The sequence below is a fragment of the Bubalus bubalis genome, chromosome 5, assembly GCF_019923935.1.
Source record: "Bubalus bubalis isolate 160015118507 breed Murrah chromosome 5, NDDB_SH_1, whole genome shotgun sequence".
NCBI lineage: Eukaryota > Metazoa > Chordata > Mammalia > Artiodactyla > Bovidae > Bubalus > Bubalus bubalis.
In genome coordinates this window covers 87,708,732-87,735,296 of record NC_059161.1, presented here as the reverse complement: position 1 = coordinate 87,735,296, position 26,565 = coordinate 87,708,732, and the positions used below count along the sequence as shown (strand labels likewise).

The following is a 26,565-nucleotide window of genomic DNA, read 5'->3' as shown; positions in this document are numbered from 1 at the left end:
TGCAACTTTGAGCCTGTCTTGCTTGAGACGTCCAGTCCCTTGATAACAGACCACTGTTTTTACAGCCCCTATGACAAGCATGCTTCCTGCCTCTTTGCCACACTGCTTCCCATGTCTTCATCTGTCCTTTTCCACTGTGTGGTCTTCCTATTTTTGCTCTTTCCACTGAAATCTCAGTCCATTTAATCTACCCTGTATTTTGCCACTTGGTGTCCTTCAAAATTCTGGAATATGAGATATCCCCGCCCCCACCCTGCCCCAGTGGACATTATTTCCAGCTATTGAGGTTTCATGTATCCCCAGTAACAGAAGGGACCCTGCTAACCTGTAAACTTTCCAGAGAGTTTCAGGGTTTTTTTTTTTTTTTTTTTTTTTTAACATTTTTGCATTAACTTGACCTGCCACCCTTTATGTTTTCAGCACATCACTTTTCTTCTTCCCAAGTGTCCACTAACTTTTGGAACATGGCACAGGAGAAACGGGCCAAACGATGTATGGGATTTCATTGGGAACACGGTTGCCAGCAACCCCGTTTCTCTCCTGCAGGCAGGATAAGAAACAGACAAGTCTGGAGGGGCAGTTAGTCTTTCGGGTAGCTGAGGCCACTTTTGCTACAAAGCACAGGCTAGAAGCTAGAAGTGTAGCTGGATTCACTGTACCAAGCTTTACCCTAGGGAAGCTCTCGCCCTCAGCACACAGAGGTTTTAATAGAACATAACCCTAACAGTGACAATCATCAGAATCCCAGGTAGCCGGGCTCCAAGACAGGAGAGCGGGTTGAAAAACCCTTGGGTGAATGTGTGAGAAGGAAATGGTCCCAACGAGTGTCGGGGAAGAGCAAATTAGCCAAGATGGGATGGTCAGGTTCTCTCGCCTGGCCCTCTCACCACGTTTTGTAAATAATGGTTATGTAACAGCTGAGCTCACTTAGGGCGCTATGCATGTGCCTCCTGAGGCACTGGCTTGCCCACAGGCTGCTTTCCTTGTGTAGGAATATAGAAAGTGAAAGTGAAGTCGTGTCTGACTCTTTGTGACCCCATGGACTGTAGCCCACCAGGCTCCTCCGTCCATGGGATTTTCCAGGCAAGAATTCTGGAGTGGGTTGCCATTTCCTCCTCCAGGGGATCTTCCTGACCCAGGGATGGAATCCAGGTATCCCGCATTATAGGCAGATGCTTTACTGTCTGAGCCACCAGGGAAGCCCCAAGGTATATATAAGCTCCACCTTAAAAAGCCCTTGGGGTGGTGTTAGGGCTGTGCTATGGCTACGTTAGGCTGATGAGGCTGCGGAAGGGCTGTGTCCACTGGGTCAACCAGGAGAGGATACAGCATGGCTGCCGCTGCTACAGCCGCGGTGCCGGCCCCCAGAGAATAAACGTATCTGCAGTTCCTAGGGTTCCTCGCGTTTTCTTCCAGCCTCGTAGCTCACGCCTTGCTCACCACAGGTTCAGTGAACAGTGCAAACAGTGTGATCAGCAAGACGGTTGGCATGGCCGGCAGGATCGGCCAGACACCAGGCCGCCCGCACAGGGGCCTGCCGCCTTTCGTGGCCGTGTCTTTGCTCACAGAATGACGGAGCTTGTGGTCACACAGGAGAGAGCACACCAGGCAATCTAAATAACAGGGGAAATGGACACAGAAGACGCCGGCGACACGGAGTCCCTAACTGAACACTTCATTGCCTTTCTTGGGTCATGGGGTATTTTTTTTTTTTTTTTCTCCAAAGCACATGGGAATTAAGAGAAAACTGACCTTACGACATTAGTCAGTATACTAGTAGAATGTGGTCCCATGAAGATAGGGACCTATTCTGTCTTGTTCATTGGCACACAGCAAGATCTTAATAAGGGTTTGATGGAAGATTAGGATTTTTAAGCCAACAGGGCCATTGTGTGGTGTCCTGGAAAGTACAGTGGACAAAGGATTCTAAAATCAGGGTTCTAATTCTGGATCTGTCATTCTGGATGTTTACAAAATAATAATATCCTTAAGTCTCAGTAAAAAAGCAGGTGGTATAGACTTCATTTGGTGAAGACTGTTCTAAGGATTAAAGGAAACAACGAAAGTAAGAAGGTATCTAAGGAGTTATTTTTTGCATTCTATGTGAATGCTGTTTCAGGAAACAAAAATATTATCTACAGTTGGCCCTCTGTATCTGCTGTTTCCTGTCCGTGGCTACAACCCAAAGCAGTCAGGTCTGCTGTTGGTTGAATCTGTGGATGCAAAACCTGAGGATACGGAGTGCCAACTGTATTCATTTCACTGTGCCGTTTATGCCAGGAGTTTGAGCAGCTGGGGCTTTGGTCTCCATTGGGACTCCTAGAATCAATGACCGGGAATACGCAGGGCCCACTATTCTCTGTGCTGTCTTGAGCTCTGCTTGAGGAAGAGAGAAGTCAGTGCAAAGTCAGTGTTTATGGTAATGCTGTAACAGATTTCTGGTTGTTCCTCCTTAACCTGACCGACTGTACCCAGCTGTGGAGTTACATAGGGTTTTATCTGCAGCATGCCTTTTCTCACCCTAGCTGGAGAAGGCAATGGCACCCCACTCCAGTACTTTTGCCTGGAAAATCCCATGGATGGAGGAGCCTGGTAGGCTGCAGTGCATGGGGTCGCTAAGAGTCGGGTACGACTGAGCGACTTCACTTTCACTTTTCATTCTCATGCATTGGAGAAGGAAATGGCAACCCACTCCAGTGTTCTTGCCTGGAGAATCCCAGGGACAAGGGAGCCTTGTGGGCTGCCGTGTATGGGGTCGCACAGAGTTGGACACGACTGAAGTGACTTAGCAGCAGCAGCTGTCTCCTCAGGTGATCACCTCTACTCCAATAGAGTAAACATTCTACTTTCAAAGTTTACTTCTTCCTGCTCTTTCCTGTGCACTCCCTCCTCTGCCTTTTTCTTCCTTTTTGCCTAAATAGTTCCTTTTTTTTTTTTTTTTTTTTTTTTGGACTTTACCTTAATTGCTTTTTCTTGAAGGAAGTTTTCCTGATGCCATCCCTGACCGGGTTAGATTCCTAGATTCCCTGCCTTAGGCACTGAGTAACTCTGTGGTATGTCCATCTCATCTGAGGGATGGGTGGAGTGTTTTGAAGACAGAGACAGAGGGTTCTTTGTTTCCTGTTATATGCATAATACCCAGTGTGTTGTTGTTGTTCAGTCGCTAAGTTGTTTCAACTCTTTGCAACCCCATGGACTGTAGCCCACCAGACTCCTCTGTCCATGAAATTCTCCAAGCAAGAATACTACAGTGGGTTACCATTTCCTTCTCCAGTGGATCTTCCTGACTCAGGGATTAAACCCATGTCTCCAACTTAGCAGGCAGATTCTTTACCATGAAGCCACTGGGGACACTCCATTGCCTGCTCAGTAATATTTTTTGGCTCATAACTGAGTGGATAAATCCTTTCTATTCTTAAAAAGTCATACATTCATAATTATTTTTGTTAGAATTAAGTTTTAAAAATTTAGTATTAATGAAATTTTATTTCTTTTGTCATATGGATTCATCTTTTTATATAAATCAGTGTAATTAGTACTCAGTGTATACAGAGAAAAGATTATTTCATAAATGAAGTAAAAAACACAGATCTGGATATCTGTCATAAAATACACAAAGGAAGTGTTGATTTCTTTTTTGTCGTTCTTGTATCTGTTTGAGAGAAACTTCTCAGTGATGAAAGCTTATTGAGGCAGTATGAGTAGGGGACCCAAGATGCGGCTACAAGAGCTGGCCTGGTTGATGTTGGGCAAATCACTTAATACCTTAGAGCCTCTTTGCTTAGTGGTAAAAAATAGAAGAACCACTCTTTCTCATCTCATGTGATTTCTGGGAGGAACCAAAAGGGTAACTATATATTAGGGTACTTTATGAAGCAGAGCACCTCTGCAAGGGGTTAGCACCATCAAACCTTCCACTCAATGGAAGTAAAATGTTGCTTATTATTAACAGTATTTAGGCTGATATATTTTATATATATGTATATATATTATTGCAGTTCATGGGGTCACAGAGAGTTGGACATGACTTGGAGACTGAACAACAACTATATATATATATATATATATATATATATAGTTATATATAGATATACACACACACACACACATATATATATATACATATAAAGTATCAGGATTATATGTTTGTCCTAGTGCGCGAGGTAAGAGAAAGGACTGAGCTTTTCCTTACTTGTCTATAGCACTTCACTTTCTCAGGTAATATTTTGGGCATTAACAAAGGAGGAAGAGGAAAGAGGATTGGAGAGAGAGACAGAACCAGTGTTTTGCTTGAGAAGAACACACTGGCCAAAAAAAAGAAGAGAAAGCAAGGACCTTGCTCTTTGCAGGCCCCAGTTAGCCCTATTGCCATATGTAATACTGTCTAGTCTGTAGTCTAATGTTCTCTTTTTTATGATGATTTGGTCTTTATCTCTGGAAAAACAAAAACAGCAAAATTCAACATTTCAATAATGTTATTGCTGCTGCTGCTGCTAAGTCACTTCAGTTGTGTCCGACTGTGTGCAACCCCATAGACAGCAGCCCACAGGCTCCTCCATCCCTGGGATTCTCCAGGCAAGAACACTGGAGTGGGTTGCCATTGCCATCTCCAATGCATGAAAGTGAAAAGTGAAAGTGAAGTCATTCAGTCATGTCCGACTCTTTGTGACCCCATGGACTGCAGCCTTCCAGGCTCCTCCGTCCATGGGATTTTCCAGGCAAGAGTACTGGAGTGGGGTGCCATCACCTTCTACAATATTAGAGGGTTGGATTTTTTGTTTGCTTTCTTTTTGTTAACATTCTGGGCCTGCCAAAATGACCCTTTCTACTTTTATTCTCAAAGTTTGTTCTCCCAACTTCTTCCCTTCCATGTGGGACCCTTGAATAATTTATTCATTTCAGGCAGGCTCTGAATGTCAGCTCAATGACCTCTCCTGATTCCTCGATTCATCTGCCAAAACCTGCAGGAATTAGAGCACACTGCAATGGTACGCCATCATTAGGAAGCAAAAATGAATAAAGAGAGAGTTTGACTGTCAATAAGGTCCATGGAATTTAGAATTTTTGTGTTCATTTTAAATGGCTGTTGAATAGTCTGATTTTTTTTTCCCCTCAGAACTCATTTAGTTTTATTAATGGCATGTAAGCAATTAAAATTCTCAGACTATTTTATGAAATTTAAAAAACTAGGCCTTTATCTTCTCTTTTGTTCTACAGTTTATTAACACTTTCCTAAGTTGCACAGTTGTAGGGCATAAGAAAAATTAAATATTGACTATATCCCCTGAAAATCCAAAAATTCTTGTTATGAAAAAACTATCATTACTAACCTCTCTTGTTTGTGATTTTGAATTCAGGGGTAGCCAAGAGAGAGGTATAGTAAGGTTATACTTACTATATATAAAAAAGAACTTCCTAATATAAAAACATATTTAAAAAATACAAAAACCTTATAACATCATTAGCAAACATGTCTTTAGAGTTACATTAGACAACAGATCAATAAAATAATTTCATTAATTAATATTATAAGCAGAAAATTTGCAATTGCAGTTCCATTTTCTGAGCATTTTCTTAAACTTTTAAAAATCAGTATTTTGCTTTCAATAGTTTTGAATTACAAAGTATGGAAATACAGTTTTTTTAAAATACTGAGGAATCTGATATTGTTTATATTCAGACACTCTAAATTAGATGGAAAAATTTCTTTCTGAGCTTTGCCTAAAACCTGACATCTTGATTTTGACAGTTACACTGAGAAACGCACCATAATATATAAGAAAATGGCAGAATCATCTATATAAATTTTCCCAGTTACGGCGTAAATGGATGTAAATAGCTGGCTTGCTGTCAAGAACAATTTAAATGGCCAGGATGATGTATGCATTAGAGATGCATGTATAGAGAAAAACACTTGAGTAAATTGAAATGGAGTCAAGGACTAAATTACCTGATAGAGACATAATAATCAAAGCAACAACATCTATTTTCATAGTGCTTTATAAAGCACTTTTAGAAACACTGACTGTCAGAAGTTGATAGGATCAAAGTCTTTATCCTCCTTCCAAAAATAAGAAAATCAAGGCTCAGTGAGATTAGGTGATTTACCCAAGGTTACACAGAAAGTGGCAAAATGTGTACTAATATGTCATGATTTTTCAATTCCATTTTCCATGACCGTACATTGCCAGATTTGCTTTCTGAAGTGAACTTTCTTTATTCCATGGAAGAGCGGCCTCAGATGTTATCTGGTGATATGTGTTTTTAAGGAGATAAATTATTGATTTATATTCTCTTTTATTTACCCCTTATCTCTTTACATTTCACATATTTGCAATTTCAAGAAAACACCCTGCATATCTCTTTGGTTGCTGACTCAAATAGCACAGGTTGATTGAGCACCTGTATTGGTCAAGGATAAGGATGAAGGAATTTGAAGCTTGTGATCATACAAGTTAATATTATCAGCCTTTTTTTTCATGCTGTGATTCAACAAAAGACAGTTGTCCTCTGTATGCATTCAGTTCAGTTCAGTCGCTCAGTCGTGTCCGACTCTGCGACCCCCTGAATCGCAGCACACCAGGCCTCCCTGTCTGTCACCAGCTCCCAGAGTTTACTCAAACTCGTATCCATCCAGTAGGTGATGCCATCCAGCCATCTCATCCTCTGTCGTCCCCTTCTCCTCCTGCCCCCAATCCCTCCCAGCATCAGAGTCTTTTCCAATGAGTCAACTCTCCGCATGAGGTGGCCAAAGTATTGGAGTTTCAGCTTTAGCATCAGTCCTTCCAAAGAAATCCCAGGGCTGATCTCCTTTAGGATGGACTGGTTGGATCTCCTTGCAGTCCAAGGGACTCTCAAGAGTCTTATCCAACACCACAGTTCAAAAGAATCAATTCTTCGGTGCTCAGCTTTCTTTACAGTCCAACTCTCACATCCATACATGACCACTGGAAAAACCATAGCCTTGACTAGATGGACCTTTGTTGGCAAAGTAATGTCTCTGCTTTTCAATATGCTATCTAGGTTGGTCATAACTTTGCTTCCAAGGAGTAAGCATCTTTTAATTTCATGGCTGCAATCAACATCTGCAGTGATTTTGGAGCCCCAAAAAATAAAGTCTGACACTGTTTCCACTGTTTCCCCATCTATTTCCCATGAAGTGATGGGACCAGATGCCATGATCTTAGTTTTCTGAATGTTGAGCTTTAAGCCAACTTTTTCACTCTCCTCTTTCCCTTTCATCAACAGGCTTTTTAGTTCCTCTTCACTTTCTGTCATAAGGGTGGTGTCATCTGCATATCTGAGGTTATTGATATTTCTTCCAGCAATCTTGATTCCAGCTTGTGCTTCTTCCAGCCCAGCGTTTGTCATGATGTACTCTGCATATAAGTTAAATAAACAGGGTGACAATATACAGCCTTGACGTATTTCTTTTCCTATTTGGAACCAGTCTGTTGTTGTTCCATGTCCAGTTCTAACTGTTGCTTCCTGACCTGCATATAGGTTTCCCAAGAGGCAGGTCAGGTGGTCTGGTATTCCTATCTCTTTCAGAATTTTCCACATTTTATTGTGATCCACACAGTCAAAGGCTTTAGCATAGTCACTAAAGCAGAAATAGATGTTTTTCTGGAACTCTCTTGCTTTTTCCATGATCCAGTGGATGTTGGCAATTTGATCTCTGGATCCTCTGCCTTTTCTAAAACCAGCTTGAACATCTGAAAGTTCACGGTTCACTTATTCCTGGAGCCTGGCTTGGAGAATTTTGAGCATTACTTTACTAGCATGTGGGATGAGTGCAATTGTGTGGTAGTTTGAGCATTCTTTGGCATTGCCTTTCTTTGAGATTGGGATGAAAACTGACCTTTTCCAGTCCTGTGGCCACTGCTGAGTTTTCCAAATTTGCTGGCATATTGAGTTCAGCACTTTTACAGCATCATCTTTCAGGATTTGAAATAGCTCAACTGGAATTCCATCACCTCCACTAGCTTTGTTCATAGTGATGCTTTCTAAGGCCCACTTGACTTCACATTCCAGGATGTCTGGCTTTAGGTGAGTGACCACACCATTGTGATTATCTTGGTCATGAAGATCTTTTTTGTACAGTTCTTCTGTGTATTCTTGCCACCTCTTCTTAATATCTTCTGCTTCTATTAGGTCCATACCATTTTTGTCCTTTATAGAGCCCATCTTTGCATGAAATGTTCCCTTGGTATCTCTAATTTTCTTGAAGAGATCTCTAGTCTTTCCCATCCTGTTGTTTTCCTCTATTTCTTTGCATTGATCGCTGAGGAATGCTTTCTTATCTCTCCTTGCTATTCTTTGGAACTCTGCATTCAGATGCTTATATCTGTATGCATACATACATGTTAAGTCACTTCAGTCATGTTGGACTCTGTGTGACCCTATGGCCTGTAGCCCACCAGGCTCCTCTGTCCACGGGATTCTCTAGGCAAGAATACTAGAATGGGTAGCCATGCCCTCCTCCAGGTGTCGTCTCTATAGTACACTTAATTTCTCTCTGACTTATTTTGAAATACTAGTAAATGAGAGGAGTGTAATGTCAGGGATAATCTTAAATCTGCACTGTTTTGAAAATTTTGGTATTTCAAATACTAATATTGGTAATAAGATCTTTGTGACACATTTGCCAATGATTTTGATTCACCTGAGCTTTTTATATTGCGGTTGAGAGTTCTTGATATGAGACTTCCCTCAAAGAGGGTATAACTGAATTCAACAGAGAGCACACTTGTGGAAGAAGGCTAACACTGTGAGTTACAGGATTCTGATAGACGTTGTTTTTCTTTTCCTAGGACCTTGAAATGAGGAAGCAGATGGACAGAAGGAAGGATGCTAAGCATGAGGTGAGTGAGGGATGGTGGAGTGTGGGGACAAGTGGTCAGTTTACTGAGCTATTAGAGGGTACAAATCACAAGGGGTTCAAAACCTCACAGGAGGAAGAAGCCATTTCCCATGGGAGGGGATTGGCCAGGGAATGCTGCCTGCATACATGAGGCAGACTGCATCTAGGTGTTGAATACTTAGTAGCTTATGGCAAGATCCAAAGAGAGAATGCCAGGCAGTGCTCTCCAGGAAGGTTCGCAGTGACGGAAGTCCAGGAATCCACAAAGACCTTTCCAGGAGGTAAGCAGTAGTCCAGTTTGACTGTTTGGGGATAGAGTTAAGAAGTTAAGGAATCAGAAGGTAGTGTTTAGACTTTTTTGTCTGCTGTAAAAAGTCTTCTTGGCCATCCCAGACCTACAAGAATCTTCTTTCTTCTACTTTCTTTTTCTCTTTTAATAACTCAGTAGGAATCCGCCTTGGGCTTATTGTTAATAGCATCTGGGGTAGATGGGTGGTCTGATATATTAGACCAGAGAGGTGCTGTCACTGTGTGTGCGTGCTCAGTCTCTTCAGCTGTGTCCAATCTCTGAGAAAATGATATGTTGGGAAAGGAGGAAAGTAGAAAAGGCCTTAGCTTCTTTGAGCACTAGTTACAATGCTGGGTTTTTATGCTGCTGCTGCTGCTGCTGTTTTGTCAACAACTCATGTCTGGCTCTCTGTGACCCCATGAACTGTAGCCCGCCAGGCTCCTCTGTCCATGGGATTCTCCAGGCAAGAACACTGGAGTGGGTAGCTATTTCCTCCTTCAGGGGATCTTCCTGACCCAGGGGTTGAATCTGACTCTCCTGCATTGGCAGGTGGATTCTTTACCAGTGAGCCACCTGGGAAGCCCCTCATTATTAGATGCCCATGTAATCTACAGGACTGATCAATCAGTAAATGATTATATAAAGAAATACACATGACTTTTCTGTGTTAAACTTCAAGTGTAAGAATTCCCTTCTGTTCGTTAATATTTTATGCATTCGATCTTCTTTCTTGAGCTCAACTAAAACAGTTGAACCCAGGAAGCGTGCATGCCGTAATCTTCTTTAACCTTCACCATAGCTTCATCCATTGACCATACTCCTCATCTGGTCCCTAGTCCTGGTCCTACTTCAGGAAAGTATTCAAGCCTATTTAGTATTTAACTTAGTCCTTTAGGCAATGAGAAGAAAATTGACATAATAGTGGTGCCCGGGGTAGATTTAAGAGCTTGTTTTAAGAGGGCAGGATACAGTTTGAAGATGCTAACAGGTGCGGCCAAAATGAGGATAGAAAGGAACATATGGATGTGAAAACTATTGTGAAAAAAAAAGGCATTTGTCCTTATGCATTGAGTTTTTCTTGTTGGTATTAGAGGAATTCAGAGAAAAGGTTGCTCACGGGGGAAGAAGCTCAAAGAAGGATTTGCAAATAAAGTGGAGCTTACCGAGGCCTGAAAGCCTAGGGAATGTTGAAATAACATGGATAAACAAAATCCAGTTAATATGCATCATGCATATATGGCGAAGAAAATAATTCCATGTGTTTAATCCTAAGCAGACCTTCCAAGAACCCCAAGGTGGACTTTTGCCTCTCTTTTAAAGTAGCTGGAACAAGAGCAGTGGCTGCATGCTTCTAACACGGTTCTCTCGGAGGACATCTCTTAGTAAGCATTTAGTCCCTAATAAAACCCTGGTGGGAGGAGAAGCTTTCAGCCCTATTTTAACTGTCTTTGGTCAAATAGCAGCAGGAGGCCTTTTCAGTACATCCCAGGTCCACTCAGGTGGGTTATTAAAGTGCCTGATGGTCTAGTACTGATGCTGCTTTAAAAATATATAAATATTTTAAATTACTTTTTATTGTATAAATAGTTGATTTGTAATATTTTATGAGTTTCAGGTGAATACCAAAGTGATTCAAAATTTTTATAGATTATATTTCATTTAAAGTCACTACAAAATGATGGCTATCTTTTCCTGTACAATATAGCCTTATAGCTTATTTATTTTCCTTCTCCCCCCAGCTTATTTATTTTATACACAGTATAGAATTGTTGTGACTAAACCGCAAGGTTTTATAAAGAGGAAGTATCCAATGAAGGACAGGCAGGAGTGTGTGCCAAGCAGAGGCAGTTTGTTGAATGATCACAGAGTTTTCTTTCTCAAGTTAAGTTGTTTCTTTCGATCTGTAATTCAGTAACGTGGACTCTAAACTCCTCTTCATAGTGAGATATGGGTTCTAGGCTTAGCTGAGGTGCTTTGGCTAAGATGAGAAGTTTTTTCCAAAATAGGAAATGATTTTTTTCCCCTGAGCAATCACTGTAATGCCCAGATTGCAACTGAGGAGAGAACAAAAGGAGACGCAGCTGTTTTGTGCCTCTGCTGCCCAGAGCAGTCGGGAAGACTTTGTGGAAGAATCCAGCTTGATGTAAGCCTTGAATAAAACATGGGATTGGGATTAGTGGCAAAGGAGAGTCCTGGAATGCTAATAGCTCCCATTTGAATGGAATTTTCTACTTCACAAGGTGTTTTTCCCTATATTGTTATATTTGACCTTCTCAACAGCAGTTTGACATGCTCTTAGCAATATAGCATTTTTCATGATAGGTCTGTTCCTGCACTAAATGTGGAACCCTCCTGGGCAGCAACTGCACGCATCTCCTGTGCTTAGTATGGTACCTGGTACAGAGTAGGGGGCTGGGAGTTACTCAATCATGTCTGACTCTTTACGACCCCATGGACTGTAACCTACCAGGCTCCTTCTTCCGTAGGATTCTCAAGGCAAGAATACTGGAGCAGGTTGCCATTTCCTTCTCCCTTTCACTTCAAGAAGATGAAGTCAATTCTTTCACCTTGAATGCTTGGTATAGACAGGTATTACTAACTTGTGTTATAGATGCAAAAACTGAGGTTTATGGAACTTAACTAAATTGTCTAACTCAAAAGGCAGAACAGGGCCTCAAATATGACGCTAAATGACGGTCACAGCCACCACGCAATATTGTCTCTGCGAAGGGCCAAGATGCACGCTGAACTGAGGGCCTGACAAGACATACCTTTGTGGAACAGCAAGGGCAACGGCAGCGCCAAAGTCTGTGTCCGTACGATGACCTGCTGATAAATTCCAAACCTCTGTATCGACATTCACCTGAACACGGCAGAGATGGCTCCTGAGGGATTGTAGGATAAGAGAACGTCCCTGGAATTTTACAGCAGTTGCTGAAGACTAATTTCTTCTTCTTCTTCTTCTTTTTTTGGCCACTCATTGTGGCATGTAAGATCTTAATTCCCTGACTAGGGATCAAACCCATGCCGCCTGCAGTGGAAGCATGGAGCCCTAACTACTGCACTGCCAGGGAAGTCCTCCAAATGGTTTCCATTTAGACAAAAGATTCCTTTTGACCTTAGTTAAAGCACTTCAACTAAAGCATGTAGGTTAAATCTGATGTATGAAGAGTACTTGACGTTCATGGCTTGAATCCCACTTAAACGTCTACCACTGACCTGCTTATTGTTAACATCTATAAAAGAACTCCTCATTTAAGAAAGCAATTTTTTGGATTATTTTTCCTTATTGCATAAAATGGACACATGCCATAGATGGGAGGCACTCAGTTCCGGTTCCATTCCCCTTGGGATGCTTCACACGCTTCATGATATATCTTTGCAAACTTTCCTTCCTCTCTCCCTTCCTTCCTTCCTTGTATTATCATAAGGACACTTAAAATGAGGCCTACCCTTTTAAATTTTTTAGTGGACAACATAGTATTATCACATCATACCTGTTAGGATAACTATCAAACAACAACAACAACAACAAAACTTTTACAAAGGATAGATAATAAATGTTGGTAAGGGTGTGGAGAAATTGGAATCCTTGCACAGTGTTGGTGGGAATGCAAAACATCTGTGGAAAACAGTATGGACGTTCCTTAAAGAATTGAAAACACACTGCCACCTGATCTAGCAATCCTACTTCTGGGTTCAGCTCAGTTCAGTCGTTCAGTCATGTCCGACTCTTTGCGACCCCGTGAACCACAGCATGCCAGGCCTCCCTGTTCATCACCAACTCCCAGAGTTCACCCAATCTCACATCCATCGAGTCAGTGATGCCATCCAGCCATCTCATCCTCTGTCATCCCCTTCTCCTCCTGCCCCCAATCCCTCCCAGCATCAGGGTCTTTTCCAATGAGTCAACTCTTCGCATGAGGTGGCCAAAGTATTGGAATTTCAGCTTCAGCATCAGTCCTTCCAATGAACACCCAGGACTGATCTCCTTCAGAATGGACTGGTTGGATCTCCTTGCAGACCAAGGGACTCTCAAGAGTCTTCTCCAACACCTCAGTTCAAAAGCATCAATTCTTTGGCACTCAGCTTTCTTCACAGTCCAACTCTCACATCCATACATGACCACTGGAAAAACCATAGCCTTGACTAGATGGACCTTTGTTGGCAAAGTAATATCTCTGCTTTTCAATATGCTATCTAGGTTGGTCATAATTTTCCTTCCAAAGAGTAAGCGTCTTTTAATTTCATGGCTGCAATCACCATCTGCAGTGATTTTGGAGCCCCAAAATAAAGTCTGACACTGTTTCCATTGTTTCCCCATCTATTTCACATGAAGTGATGGGACCAGATGCCATGATCTTAGTTTTCTGAATGTTGAGCTCTAAGCCAACTTTTTCATTCTCCTCTTTCACTTTCATCAAGAGGCTTTTTAGTTCCTCTTCACTTTCTGCCATAAGGGTGGTATCATCTGCATATTTGAGGTTACTGATATTTCTCCCAGCAATCTTATATTTTAAAAAAAAATTGGAATTAGGATCTCAAAGAGGCATTAGTACCTCCACGTTCACAGTAGCCTAACAACCTAAATGTCCATTGATGGATAAATGGATAAAGAGAATGTGTCCTTTCTGAAGAGTCGCTTTTCCAAAGAAGACATACAAATAGCCAACAGGTATGTGAAAAGGTGCTTATCATTATTAATAATCAGGGAAATGCAAATCCAAACCACAATCACGTCATGCCTGTTAGAATGGCTGCTGTCAAAAAAGAGAAGAAATGACAAGTCTTGACAAGGATAGGGAGAAGAGGGAACCCTTGTACACTTTGGTGGGAATATGAATGGATGCAGCCACTGTGGAAAACAGTTTGGAGATTCCTCAAAAAATTTAAAAAATCACACTACCATGTGAATCCAGCGATTCCACTACTAGATATTAATCCCAAAGAAATGAAATCAATATCTTGAAAAGATATCTGTACCCCCGTGTTCATTGCAGCAGTATTTACAATGGCCAAAATATGGAAGCCATGTAAGAGTCCATCGGCTTCCCAGGTGGTGCTAGTGGTAAAGAACCCACCTGCAAAAGCAGGAGGTGCAGGAGATGTGAGTTCAGTCCCTAGGTTGGGAAGATGCCCTGGAGGAGGAAATGGCAACCACTTCAGTATTCTTGCCTGGAGAATCCCAAGGACAGAGGAGCAGAGTCAAACACAGCTGAAGTGACTTAGCACTAGCATTGAGAGTCCATTGGTGGACAAATGGATAAAGGAAATGTGGTTAAAAAATATTACTCAGCTAATTCTATTTAGAAATAGAAGGAAATCCTGCCATTTGTGACAACATGGATGGAACTTGAGGGCATTATATTAAGTGAAATAAGCTAGAGAAAGACAAATACTGTTATGATCTCATATGTCCCATGGAAAGGAAAAATATCTTGTTCTTGTGAGAACTTGTATAACATTTGTGAAGGGACTACCAGTGTCTGGTGCATAGTAATGACAATAATGGCAGCAACTGTTATTAGTTTTATTTGTTTTAGAACTTCTCTGAATATGTTAGAACGTTAATTTGAAGTTGATGGGGAGGAATGAAGACAAGACTATTTCACCCATCCTCATCTACTGCTCAGCAACCAGCTGGCCTCTGCTATGCTGCAAAGCTGGACTCTTTCTCTTCTATGGACTCTGAAGTTTTTCTTTATGGCCTGTTTTGATATAGTCTGTTTTGTCTGGTATGAGTATTGGGATCCTTGCTTTTTTGTCATTCCCGTTTGCATGAAATATTTTTTCTAACCCCTCACTTTCAATCTGTTTGTGTGCTTTGCCGCAAAGTGGGTCTCTTGTAGGCCACATATTGTAGGCTTTTCTTTTTTAAACAATCTGCCACTCTATGTCTTTTGATTGGAGCATTTTATGGACTTTGAATTTTGTGTAACTGTGTGTCTAGCCATTTCTGAACATTTATTATTATTTAGTTTCTATTACTCTTAATTCTGTTTGCACTGGCATAGGTTACTGTATATGATATTAAATGAGAAGTTAATTTGATAAATAATTATTCTATGGGGGAAGAGTTCCACATTGCTTTGCAGTGATCTGTTTTTCTGACTCTGTTCCTCAATGGACAGTGGGTTTTCAGAGGCATTAGTCTTGGTCATCCATTCACCTTGGGTCTTGTCAGTGCTTGGCTCATAGTAGATGCTTAATAATGAGCATTACATGGAGGAAGAAGTAATTGAATGAATGAAAGGCAAAAGAATCCTAGTACAGATATCATGTTTTGGGGTTACTTTCAAATCTGAGTTCCTTATTCATTTAATAATGACTCTTATGACATCACTGTTACTGAGTTCTCCAAGGAATTATTAAATATTTATACCCACTAAAATTAGATGCTGCATCTACTAGGTGAAAATCAGTTAATCAACTGATTGGGGATTAATCTTTCTTTCACATAATTGATATCATGACATTGCAACAGTAAAAATCGCCCCTTACCATCCTCCTTCCCTCAAGCATTGAATGGGGGCTTTAGATCTACTTCATTTGTTGAAGGAGGGCCCTTTCTCAGAGACTGGGAGGCTCAGAGTGGCTGTGCCTCTCCATCACGGAGTCTAACGTGAGCACATCGGAATACAGACTTAAGAAGCACAGAGGTGGACTCCCCCTGCTGAGACGGGCAGTGATGACATTCATCGTCGAGGTTCTAGCCATTCCTGGGGGTGGATCATCTCTGTATGAACTCCCACGTTCCAGGGTTTAGAGAATTCCTGTTTCTTAGAGCATCTCCCTGTTCAGGACTCTCTTTCACTCCTCCTGCAATCAGGAAGACTACTCTGAAACACAAACTGTCCACTGTGAAAGTATGAACAAATGACAAATTACGCTACAGTCAGACAGAAAAAGAAAGTTCCCCCAAGGGAAAACAATGACATAGTGTTTCAGGAAGCTAGACTGTGATGGATACCTACAGTGTTCCGATTCCTTTCCAAGTGTGGAGGAGGAGGGAGAGGGGAGGGGTGTCTCCAGGCCCTGCCAGCACTGCTGATAAGGTCACGCTGTTCTGCTGGGCCATGACTGCATGCCTTGTACAGCTGCTTCTCCTTCCTGCTAAGCAGTGTGGCTCACAAGGACCTCCCCAGGCGTAAATTCATAGGATCCAGTCCACTCTGTAGTTTCATCATAGAAACTGTGGGCAGTGAGATGCAGGCTGACGTTCCTGGTTTTCTGTGGTGGCTTGAGCTTCCCTTAGCCCCTCCCTGGGACTGGTTGGACTTGATGATGGCCACAGAACCACCCCCGATGTTTGCAGAGTAAATATGATGCGTGCCTGTGACTCTGCAAAGTGACTGGGGGACGGAGTGAGAGTGGATAAGAAAGAGGGCCTTATCAGCAGGTACGAAAAGTACCTACCAAAGTCTCATGTAGGTATTCGGTTTCCAGCCCTTCCATTCTATTTCTGAGCAAGCAACTTGAGATTAACTATTCTAACCCCTTATTTAGAAATAGTTTACACTGCAGTGGTCTCCCCTCTGATATCTTAATATCTTTCTCTTAATACTCACATTAAGCTTATTTCTTCTGGGTAAGTTTGGATATATTTGTGTGTGTATTGATATGAACAACTATAAGGACTCCTCCCATACACTTTCTCTCTCTTTGTCAGTTTTTACTTGATGCTAAAGAAATTAGAAGAAAAAGTAGGAAGGGAAGGTCATTTGTTTCTTCTTAACTGTTGTTATCTGTGGGGCAGAGGTGTTTGCGCCAACAGAACTGTCTTTGGTGCATCGTACACTGTTCCCATCTGCCTGCCAGGACATATCAGTGTGATAAGCCTCGCCATTACCGTGGCTGTATACAAACAAATGCTAAATGATGTCTTCCTATTGTAGGGAAACAGACCATGCCAGTGTAGACATACTGCGTGGCTACCTTTGTAGATCTGGACCTGAACCAAGGAAGCTGGCATCCCCATACTCACGCTCTGTCTTCTCACCTGTTTTCAGTCAAGGCAGCCTTAAACAAATCTAATTGCTAGGCTGATCAGACATGAGAGTTCCAGGCACTGACCAAACACTCTCAAGAATACTGTGTGACAGAATTGAAACCTGATGTTTGCCATGAATAGTTCACGTCATCTCCTACACAAATGGATTATTTCAAAATACAGGTTTATGGACTGACTAAATCAGGATGACCTTGGAAACTTGTTGCACTACAGATTCCTGGGTTTTGCCTCAGTGTATGTATGTGTGTGTGTGTATATATATATATATATTTTTTAAACTTTTTATTTTGTATTTCGGTAAAGCCAATTAACAACGTGGTGATAGTTTCAGGTAAACAGTGAAGGGACTCAGCCATACATATACATGTATCCACTTGCCCCCAAACTCCCCTCCCATCCAGGCTGCCACATAACATGGAGCAGAGTTCCATGTGCTAAATACACTAGATCTGTGTTATCTGTTTTTGCCTTAGTATATTTGATAGGCAATCAGGTTTGCTAGGTTTGGGAAATCCAGAGACAGTGCTTCAGATCAGAAGTCACTTTGGACAGAGCCCCTGTTCTCATCTGGTGCAGTCTTTTCACCTTGTCCTGCCAACCCTGACACTGTTTGAATGATTTTCAAGTACAGGAACTCTGCCACTTTCTCAAATCTGCATGGAAGGACACTAGGAGCCCCAATAGCAGTCTGTTGAGTGACCCCCACAAAATGATGCATTGGTGGTTATCTTCCAGATACACTGGGATCTAAAGATGGCCTTATAAAGGGGTGTAAGGCCATCAGATATACCCGTGTGCACACGTACGTGCTTACACGTACGCATGCTCTCACTGTCTTTTGTCTGGGAGCAGTGGATGAAGTCAGTCAAGCTCTTGACCAGGCTGCGAGGAACAATGGCTCAGGCTATACACCGCACAGGTCAGGACACCATTTTCACAGACCGCAATGTGAATGGCCTTCCAAAAGTTGTGCAGTGTCCTTGTAGAAACTGAGGCATTATTTTGGAAACCAAAAGAAACCCACTGCTGTGGAATCGCACAGTGTTGGGGAGTGAAATTTCAGTGGGACTGGATTCTCTCGTTGCTCTGCAGCAGGATCACAGCCTCTGCTCTCAGCACATGCACACACGTGTGTGCACACTGCACTCTGCACCTTTTCTTTAACCCAGGCTGATTTGCGAGAGCTTCCCTTCCACACCTGTGTACGACAGATGGACTGGGAAATGCCACAGCAAATTAGAGGTGGGGAGTTAGTTCATGGTGATCAGTTTCCCAACGCAGGGCCCCTCCAGCCTCCTGGAACCATTTAATGCCAGCCTTGACAGTCTTTATCTCCAGAGCCCTCTTCTTTGAAACCCAGTCCCATGCAATAAAGCACGATTATTTCATGCAACACAGCTCAGTCGATGCTCATAGTTCCAAGTATTCCCGTTTCCTGGACACAGCTCAGTTGGGAAGGCCTGGTAGGAAGGAACATGCACAGCGCAGCGACATGGGGCGTTCACCACCAAACACAGAGGAATAAGGCAGCTGCAAAGCTACAGTAGCTAGAGGAGGACTAGCTTTCCTGGTGTCAGTTCACAAAAAGCCTCCGGCCTCTGTGGTTCGCTTGTTTGGCCTGGCATTTGCCCTTGGCTGTGAGATGACTTTTCATTCAATGTAAGTCAGATTAATTCCCAGGCTTGTGAGATCAGGGCTGACTCTTTCCCTCCATTGCAGTCCTTCCCTCAAAACCAGTCCTAGGCTTTTGCCGTTTAATTTTTGTCAAGTGACTGGATAGTTTTGAGTTTCCTCCCATCTCTTCCACTTTGCAAACTCCACAGAAGCGTTTGACCACTAAGTTAAGATCCACAGGGACACTGACTGTGAGCTAAGGCTTCAGACATGCAAAGCGCACAGCCCTGGGGAACAGCAGCATCTGGGACAGGAGGCTCCCATCACTTCTTGTGAGGATGGTGTGGGTTTTGCAAATCAAACAAAGAAACCCAGCGGTGGCCCAGGTTGGACACACTGCCTGGGGGGCAGGGTTGAGTGAGGGCCTGGACCAGGGAGCCACCTGTGCCTACAGCTTGCAGACACTTAGTTCACACCACCTCAGGCCACTCACGTTTTGCTTACCTGCTCATGGTTGCTCTCCCACCATTCCCCATACTCCCTTTGGGGGTGAAACACTCTATTTCCGACTTGTGCTGGGCCAGTCTCCTGTCTTTGTACCTGGTGAGCGTGAACAAGGACAGGAGCAAACAGAAAGATGTGATTGTGGGCTTCACTGGCCGGGCTGAGGGAGAGCTGGGCTCTCAAGGGTGGCCCCGTGGCTGAACGGGCCCCTGCTTTCACTGCATGGCTGACCGGTGACGCTGCAGATAGTTGTGATGGTATGTGGATCACACTGTGGGACAATTTTGTTACTTCTTGGTTGAACCACGTGTGGTCTACCCTTTTAAATTGCCTGTTGATCATATTTGATAATCTATGGTAAAAGGAACATAATTCATAGCATCTAAGGAAAAGATGGAGAAGGCAATGGCACCCCACTGCAGTACTCTTGCCTGGAAAATCCCATGGATGGAGGAGCCTGGTAGGCTGCAGTCCATGGGGTCTCTAAGAGTCGGACACGACTGAGCGACTTCACTTTCCCTTTTCACTTTCATGCATTGGAGAAGGAAATGGCAACCCACTCCAGTATTCTTGCCTGGAGGATCCCAGGGACGGGGGAGCCTGGTGGGCTGCCGTCTATGGGGTCGCACAGAGTCGGACACGACTGAAGCGACTTAGCAGCAGCAGCAAGGAAAAGATGAATGTCAGTAAATTAGAATTTATTTTATGTTTACCATGTGTCAGCCATGATGCTGGCATTTGACCTAAATGCAGTCCTGGCAACAACTCGTGGCAGAGCCTCTGTTTTTATTATATCCATTTGACCGAAGCAGAAACCTGAGATTATAAGGTTTGAGCAGACTGATCAAGGATTTGAACACAGGAAGCTAAATTCAGAAGCTGCACTTTAGCTATTATAATGTGTTGTCTCCTAGCTTAAAAAGTATCATTAATGACGCTTCACTGAGTAGTACTATGCCTGTGTGTTATACTGGAAACTGGTGATGCTAAAAGAGAAAAGAGATGGTCCTTTGATGTAGGAGGTTTATATAACCGTTCAACTGATGTGTAACAGTCAGCACTGAGCTGCCTACATTGTGGAGGGTGGCTCAAACAGCTTTTACCTGAGTTGGCAATTCAGCATTCCTGGAAGATACTAGAAGTTTCAACTAAAATACATGATTTCCAACATGTGTCAGCTACGTGGTGCATCAAGATGAGCCCTTGTATTTGTATGCCAGTTTTCAGAGCCTACATGCTTTCACAGAAATAATCTCTTTTTTATTCATCAGTTTAAGTCTGCGGGGGAGGCACTGTGATCCCCATTGGCCAAATGAGGAAACAGACTTACTTAACTAACTTGACCGGAATCACAAGCCTACCTAGTGGGGCGGAATCGTCCGTAGAGCTTGTAAGCGTCCAAGACTCTTAAGATTTATTTTGTTTATTATGTTTCCCTCCAAAATCAGGAGCCTGATCTGGTGCCACACCATCCAGGCTCCTGGCATTCAGCAGGTCGTGATAGAGTGTCTTACTTTCAGAAGAATTGTTTGCCCTCGATATAGTCACTTTTTAGAAAAGCTTCTTTTCCTTCTGTTTCAATATTAATATTAAATAAAACAAAAAGCAATAAAATTATAATCATTATTTGTCCTGGGATAAAGGCCTTCCTCATAACTTTGTTTTCTTCTAAGATGTTAAAAAGTATTCAGCATCTGAATGAAAGTGAAATGGCTTTTTAAGTGAAGCAAAATGGATTAGCGTCTTCGGTAGATGTTAGCTGAGCATCTGTTAAATTCTAGGCATTGGGCTTTGTCCTGGGGATAGAGAGATAATAACCCACAGGCGTTGCCTCATAGAGCTCACCGTCTCTTGGGAGAAGGAAGGCGAGAAGGCAGTATGTACTCAGTAACTTTAGGTCTAGGCCATAAAGAAGAGAGGAAAAGAACTTAAAGACCAGATTGAGCAGTCTTTACTGCACCAAAGAAAACACCTCAGAAGAGGATCCCTTGTGAAGTACCAGTCGTCACATTGCAGTAGAAGACATGTTGTATTTATTTGTGAACTTAGTTACACTGCCAGGGCATGGCTTTAGAGATTAAGAGAATGTTAATAGAACAATAGAATTATTCATGGTTCCTTACAAAGGGGTCTTTGAAGTATTTTTTAATATCTTCTGTTAGGCTAATTTCCAGTTAATTTAAATATTTTAATAGATAATTTAGGACATCTACATTTCCAGTTCAAAAACTTCTGTCTCTGTTTGTCTTTCTCCCTTATGTACACACACACACACACACACACAACCAAGTGGCCCTGCTTATGAAACAGATCTTAAACATTCTATTCTCTCATAACCCATTCTGTTTTGGTAAAAAAATTTATAAAGAAATACAAGTCCCAACTTAATTCTAGTAAAGCAAGAGATACATTAGATTTATTTGGAACTTCCAAATAGTTCTTGTTTTCAGAGTAAGGTGAATTTACAGACTGTCCCTTACAGACTGGGAAGCTCATCTTTCCTATCAGATGGGAGCCTCCCTCTTCCTGTCTGTAACTATAATTACAGCTTAAGTATGTTTACCAGATGTCTAAATAGACCACATTTTCATTCATTCACTTATGCATTATTCCATTCAACAATAATGTACACTTTAAAATAGCTAATAATGCTTTTATAGTCTTTGCTGCAGCTGCATAATTCTTTCTATTTGAGCTTATTTAAAAAATAAAAAACATCAACTAAAAATAGTTGAAGCTCTTCAGAATGTATAATTAATACAATGTCAGTGAAATTTATTTTTCTTGTGTAATAAGTTCATGTATCTTTTAGGCACCTACTAAAACCTAGGCACACACGCACATATCCACACGTATCCACACACATGTACATACTTGTGAGGACTGTTTAAGTGTTTTACAAATATTGACTCACTTTTCAAATTGCTTTGTAATTATTTTCAAGGTCACAATAAAAATAATAATAACTATATATACATGTAAGTACCTTAATCACTTTGTTATACACAAGAGACTGACGCAACATTGTAAATCAGCTATACGTCCATGTTAAAAAGTCCTAAAAAAGAAATAGTGATAACAGAATACTGAGTGTGCCAGGTTCTTTTTGCTATATTATCCTCAGTTCTTAAAACTACCCTAAAGCGTGGGTGCTATTATCATCCTAAAGAGGCAGGCCTTGAGGATGAACATGAGTAAACCCAGGCTCACAGGGTTTATGCGTGGGGAACTCAGGATGAGAATTTGTGCCTGTGATTCCTAAGCTCATCTTATTTCCATTCAACTTCCATATAAGTAACAATGTCAATAATTTTAGAAACAAGACTATGACTTATTATGGACTGTGAGGAAAGCAGAGCACCAAAGAATTGATGCTTTTGAATGGTGGTGTTGGAGAAGACTCTTGAGAGTCCCTTGGTCTGTAAGGAGATCCAACCAGTCCGTCCTAAAGGACATCAGTCCTGGGTGTTCATTGGAAGGACTGATGCTGAAGCTGAAACTCCAATACTTTGGCCACCTCATGCGGAGAGTTGACTCATTGGAAAAGACTCTGATGCTGGGAGGGATTGGGGGCAGGAGGAGAAGGGGATGACAGAGGATGAGATGGCTGGATGGCATCACTGACTCGATGGACGTGAGTTTGAGTGAACTCTGGGAGTTGGTGATGGACAGGGAGGCCTGGCGTGCTGCGATCATGGGGTCGCAAAGAGTCCGACATGACTGAACGACTGCACTGAACTGAAGTGATGACTTACTAACTTTAAATCGTGTTCTCTGGTTTGGGTTTAATTTACAGCATTCCTATTTACTGAATACTCTATGTGCAAGGTACGGTGATAAGGAGCATGTGGGTAACTCATTGATATGTTCACAATCTGGAGTGCGATGATGAACTGTAAACAGATAATTTTTAAAGAAAGTGAGAAGTTTTACTGTAGAAACATTCAAGAAGGACTCTTAACCCATACTAGGAGGGCTGGAAAAACTTCAGCAAGATATGATCCTACGGTAAATCGTCAAAGATGAGAAGGAATACAGTATGAAGAGACTGGTAAGCAGACAGAAAAAAAAAAAAATCAAGCACAAACACGTGAGAGTCTTAGCAGCATGGTGTAGATGGGGAAGCAGTGCTTCTCCCCCTCGGCCCCCCAACCCCACTGCGGACTGTGATGGTGGTTTAAGTGCCAAGACCTGTCCAATTCTTTGTGACCCTCTGGACTGCAGCCCGCCAGGCTCCTCTGTCCATGGGATTTCCCAAGCAAGAATCCTGGAGTGGATTGCCATCTCCTTCTCTGGGGATGTTCCCAACCCAGGGATCGAACCTGTGCTGGCAGGCAGATTCTTTACCACTGAGCCAATCAAGTGTAAAATAAGACAAAGTAAAATTCAGGGTGTAGATGGAGCAGGATATAAAATGTAGCTTATGGATGAATTTATACTGTATATTGTGAGATTCCACTGTGAGATCTTAAGGCTAAGGAAAAAAACAGAGGTGACATTTAGATAAAATACTGTGGACTTGAGTACAGACTTGAGATAGACTCCTTAAGATAGATTCATTCGACTGCAATAGTCATGTGAGAGATGATGAGATAATTCCTTGGGGGTAGTGTTGATATGGAGAAAGAGTAGATAACAGTTTCAAGAATATATGGGAAGTAAAATGAGTAGGATTATTGATGAATTTGGGCTTCCCTTGTGGCTCAGCTGGTAAAGAAATCACCTGCAATGCAGGAGTCCTGTGTTCAATCCCTGGGTTGGGAAGACCCCTTAGAGAAGGGAAAGGCTACCCACTCCAGTATTCTGGCCTGGAGAATTCTGTGGACTGTATAGTCCATGGGGTCGCAAAGAGTTGGACACGACTGAGCGACTTTCACTTTTCATTGATAAACAGAGAAGTGTAGAATGCTACCTCAGTTACTGCCTTGCGTGGTGCACTTAACTAAGTTAAGAAAATATAGGAGAAGGTATATATTTGGAGGCAGAAATAAAAAGCTTCATTGTGGAATATGAGCTGGTTGACCATACAATTGGGCACATTTAGTAGGCACGTGGATTTAAGAATCCAGAAGTTAGGGGATTCTTACATAGTTGGGAGCCATCATACAGATGATTGCAAATACCATGAGGATGGTTGAAAGTACCCACAGAAAGCAGATAAACTATGGGATGGTTGAGGGAAGGGAATTACATATTCAGTCTACCTGTTCAAAAACTTCTATAACACTGTTTATGTAAGCATTACTGATAAACACTTTTTGAGTGCCTACTATATGTTAGATGCTGAATTCAGGGTTCTTCAATCTGCTATTTTTTTTTTTCCTTCATACTCTTTAGACTTGTAGATCTGTGCTACAGATCTCAGTATAGCTTTGACACTTTGGTTTCTATGCCATAACTCTGGTATGAAAAACTGTCATAATAGTTTTTAAATATTTAAGAATGAATTGTTCTGAATTAGCTTTAGTTACCTTCTGTAAAGATTTTTTATTTTTGTTCCTTTTATATCTCCTTTGTTCAGAAAGCTCTAGTTCCTCTTTACTTAGATCTCCAAGAGACCATGTTTATCTGGTGATAAAATTAAAAAATTAAAAATAAATAAATTAAAAAATACAGGGGTGGATAATAAATGTAATTTGCCCATAATGATTTGAATAAAAATTCCATTTCTTTATTTCCTTTCCCCTGTTTCTATCTGTGTCTACTAGACATTGGAAATTTTTAGAAATCTACTAGACATATTGAAATTTCTATACAGGCTATGTGGTTCAAACTGGGTAAATGAATGCAGAATGAGATGAAAGATTAGAATAAAATGAATATATTCAAACAAAAGTGTGTATGTTAGGTGAAATAGCAGATATTGTGGAGATAATGCCTAAAGCTAGAAGGAAAAGAGAATTTTATATTAGAAATAACTATTACTTATGTGAGGGAGATTCGGGTAATTTATCAGAAGTAGAGTGACTAAAATGATGATTCTAATTGTATTAGAAGCTAATCATTACAACTGAGAAATGAGCCTATGATGATAGTTTGCCCTTTGTTGCCGTTTTGTTGCTAAAAAGTCATGCCTGACTCTTTGTGACCCCGTGGGCTGTAGCCCTCCAGGCTCCCTTGTTCTTGGAATTCTCCAGGTAGGAGTACTGGAGTGGGTTGCCATTTCCTTCTCCAGGGCATCTTCCCGACCCAGGGATTGAACCTGTGTCTCCTGCATCGGCAGATGGATTCTTTACCACTGAGTCACCTGGGAAGCCCTAGTTTGCCCTTTATATAGCCATTAAAGTAACTCAGAATGGTAGCAGAGCTTGGAGTAGACAGAAATTCTTTACCCAGTAGATGGTACTTTTAAACAAAGTTGAAGGATAGATGGATAACTAGATGTCAGGAGCCTTAAAGAAGGCGGTTTTTCACTTTTGCGTTTCTACATGATGTGTGGAATGTGTCTGGAGGCAGTACGGAGTTGCTAACTCCCAGCCGTGTGCATTGAGGAATATGTGATGCTGAAGGATAAGTAGTGTTCTATGAAAGTCCTATAGAGGGAGGCATGTCCTTAGATCCACCTTCATCTTCAGCCTCTTCACCAAACACACCATTTACTGTATTTTCTTTAACTCTCAAACCACACTAGGTATCATTCAGTTTAGTGAAATCCACAGGGACATAGTTTATCTGATGTGCAGAAACCACGGTACACATATTTTACTTTATTCTGCTGCTGCAGCTGCTAAGTCGCTTCAGTCGTGTCCGACTCTGTGCGACCCCATAGACGACAGCCCACGAGGCTCTCCGTCCCTGGGATTTTCCAGGCAAGAACACTGCCTAGTGGTTTACTTTACTTTCTTCAACTTAAATCTGAACTTTGCAATAAATAGACGATTATTTGAGCCACAGTCAGCTCTAGGCCTTAATGTTGAGTGGTTTGTTTTTGAGATTGCACCCAAGTACTGCATTTCAGACTCTTGTTGACTATGAGGCTATTCTATTTCTTCTTCTAAGGGCTTGCCCACAGTAGTAGATATAATGGCCATCTGAATTAAATTAAATTTCCCCGTTCACATCCATTTTATTTCACTGATTTCTAAAATGTCCATGTTCACTCTTGCCATCTCCTATCCGACCACTTGCATTTAACCACTCTCTTATTAATAATTTCCAAATGTCTTTAATCCAAAGAAAAGACTTAAAGCTTATTTCCCTGTCTTATACACACCTGAAAAACAGGATGTGCATGTTTTAGGGATAAACTGTTTAACCATCCCTTGGTCTATTTATGTATAAGAT

General features: G+C 41.8%; 1 protein-coding gene and 1 long non-coding RNA gene across 4 annotated transcripts in view; one reads left to right on the top strand and one right to left on the bottom strand.

The window, feature by feature from the left end:
- GRM5 (glutamate metabotropic receptor 5) overlaps window positions 1-26,565 on the bottom strand; it is a 661,611-nt gene that overhangs the window by 6,972 nt on the left and 628,074 nt on the right. For all 3 annotated transcript variants that reach the window (XM_025286183.3, XM_025286182.3, XM_025286184.3), the window contains exon 9: window positions 19,282-19,377. In XM_025286183.3, the coding sequence (XP_025141968.1) occupies window positions 19,282-19,377 (96 nt within the window). The remainder of the gene's footprint in view (window positions 1-19,281; window positions 19,378-26,565) is intronic.
- LOC112585137 overlaps window positions 1-26,565 on the top strand; it is a 30,483-nt gene that overhangs the window by 2,427 nt on the left and 1,491 nt on the right. Inside the window, exon 3 of the long non-coding RNA XR_003109543.3 lies at window positions 8,814-8,864. This is a non-coding gene — a long non-coding RNA (uncharacterized LOC112585137). The remainder of the gene's footprint in view (window positions 1-8,813; window positions 8,865-26,565) is intronic.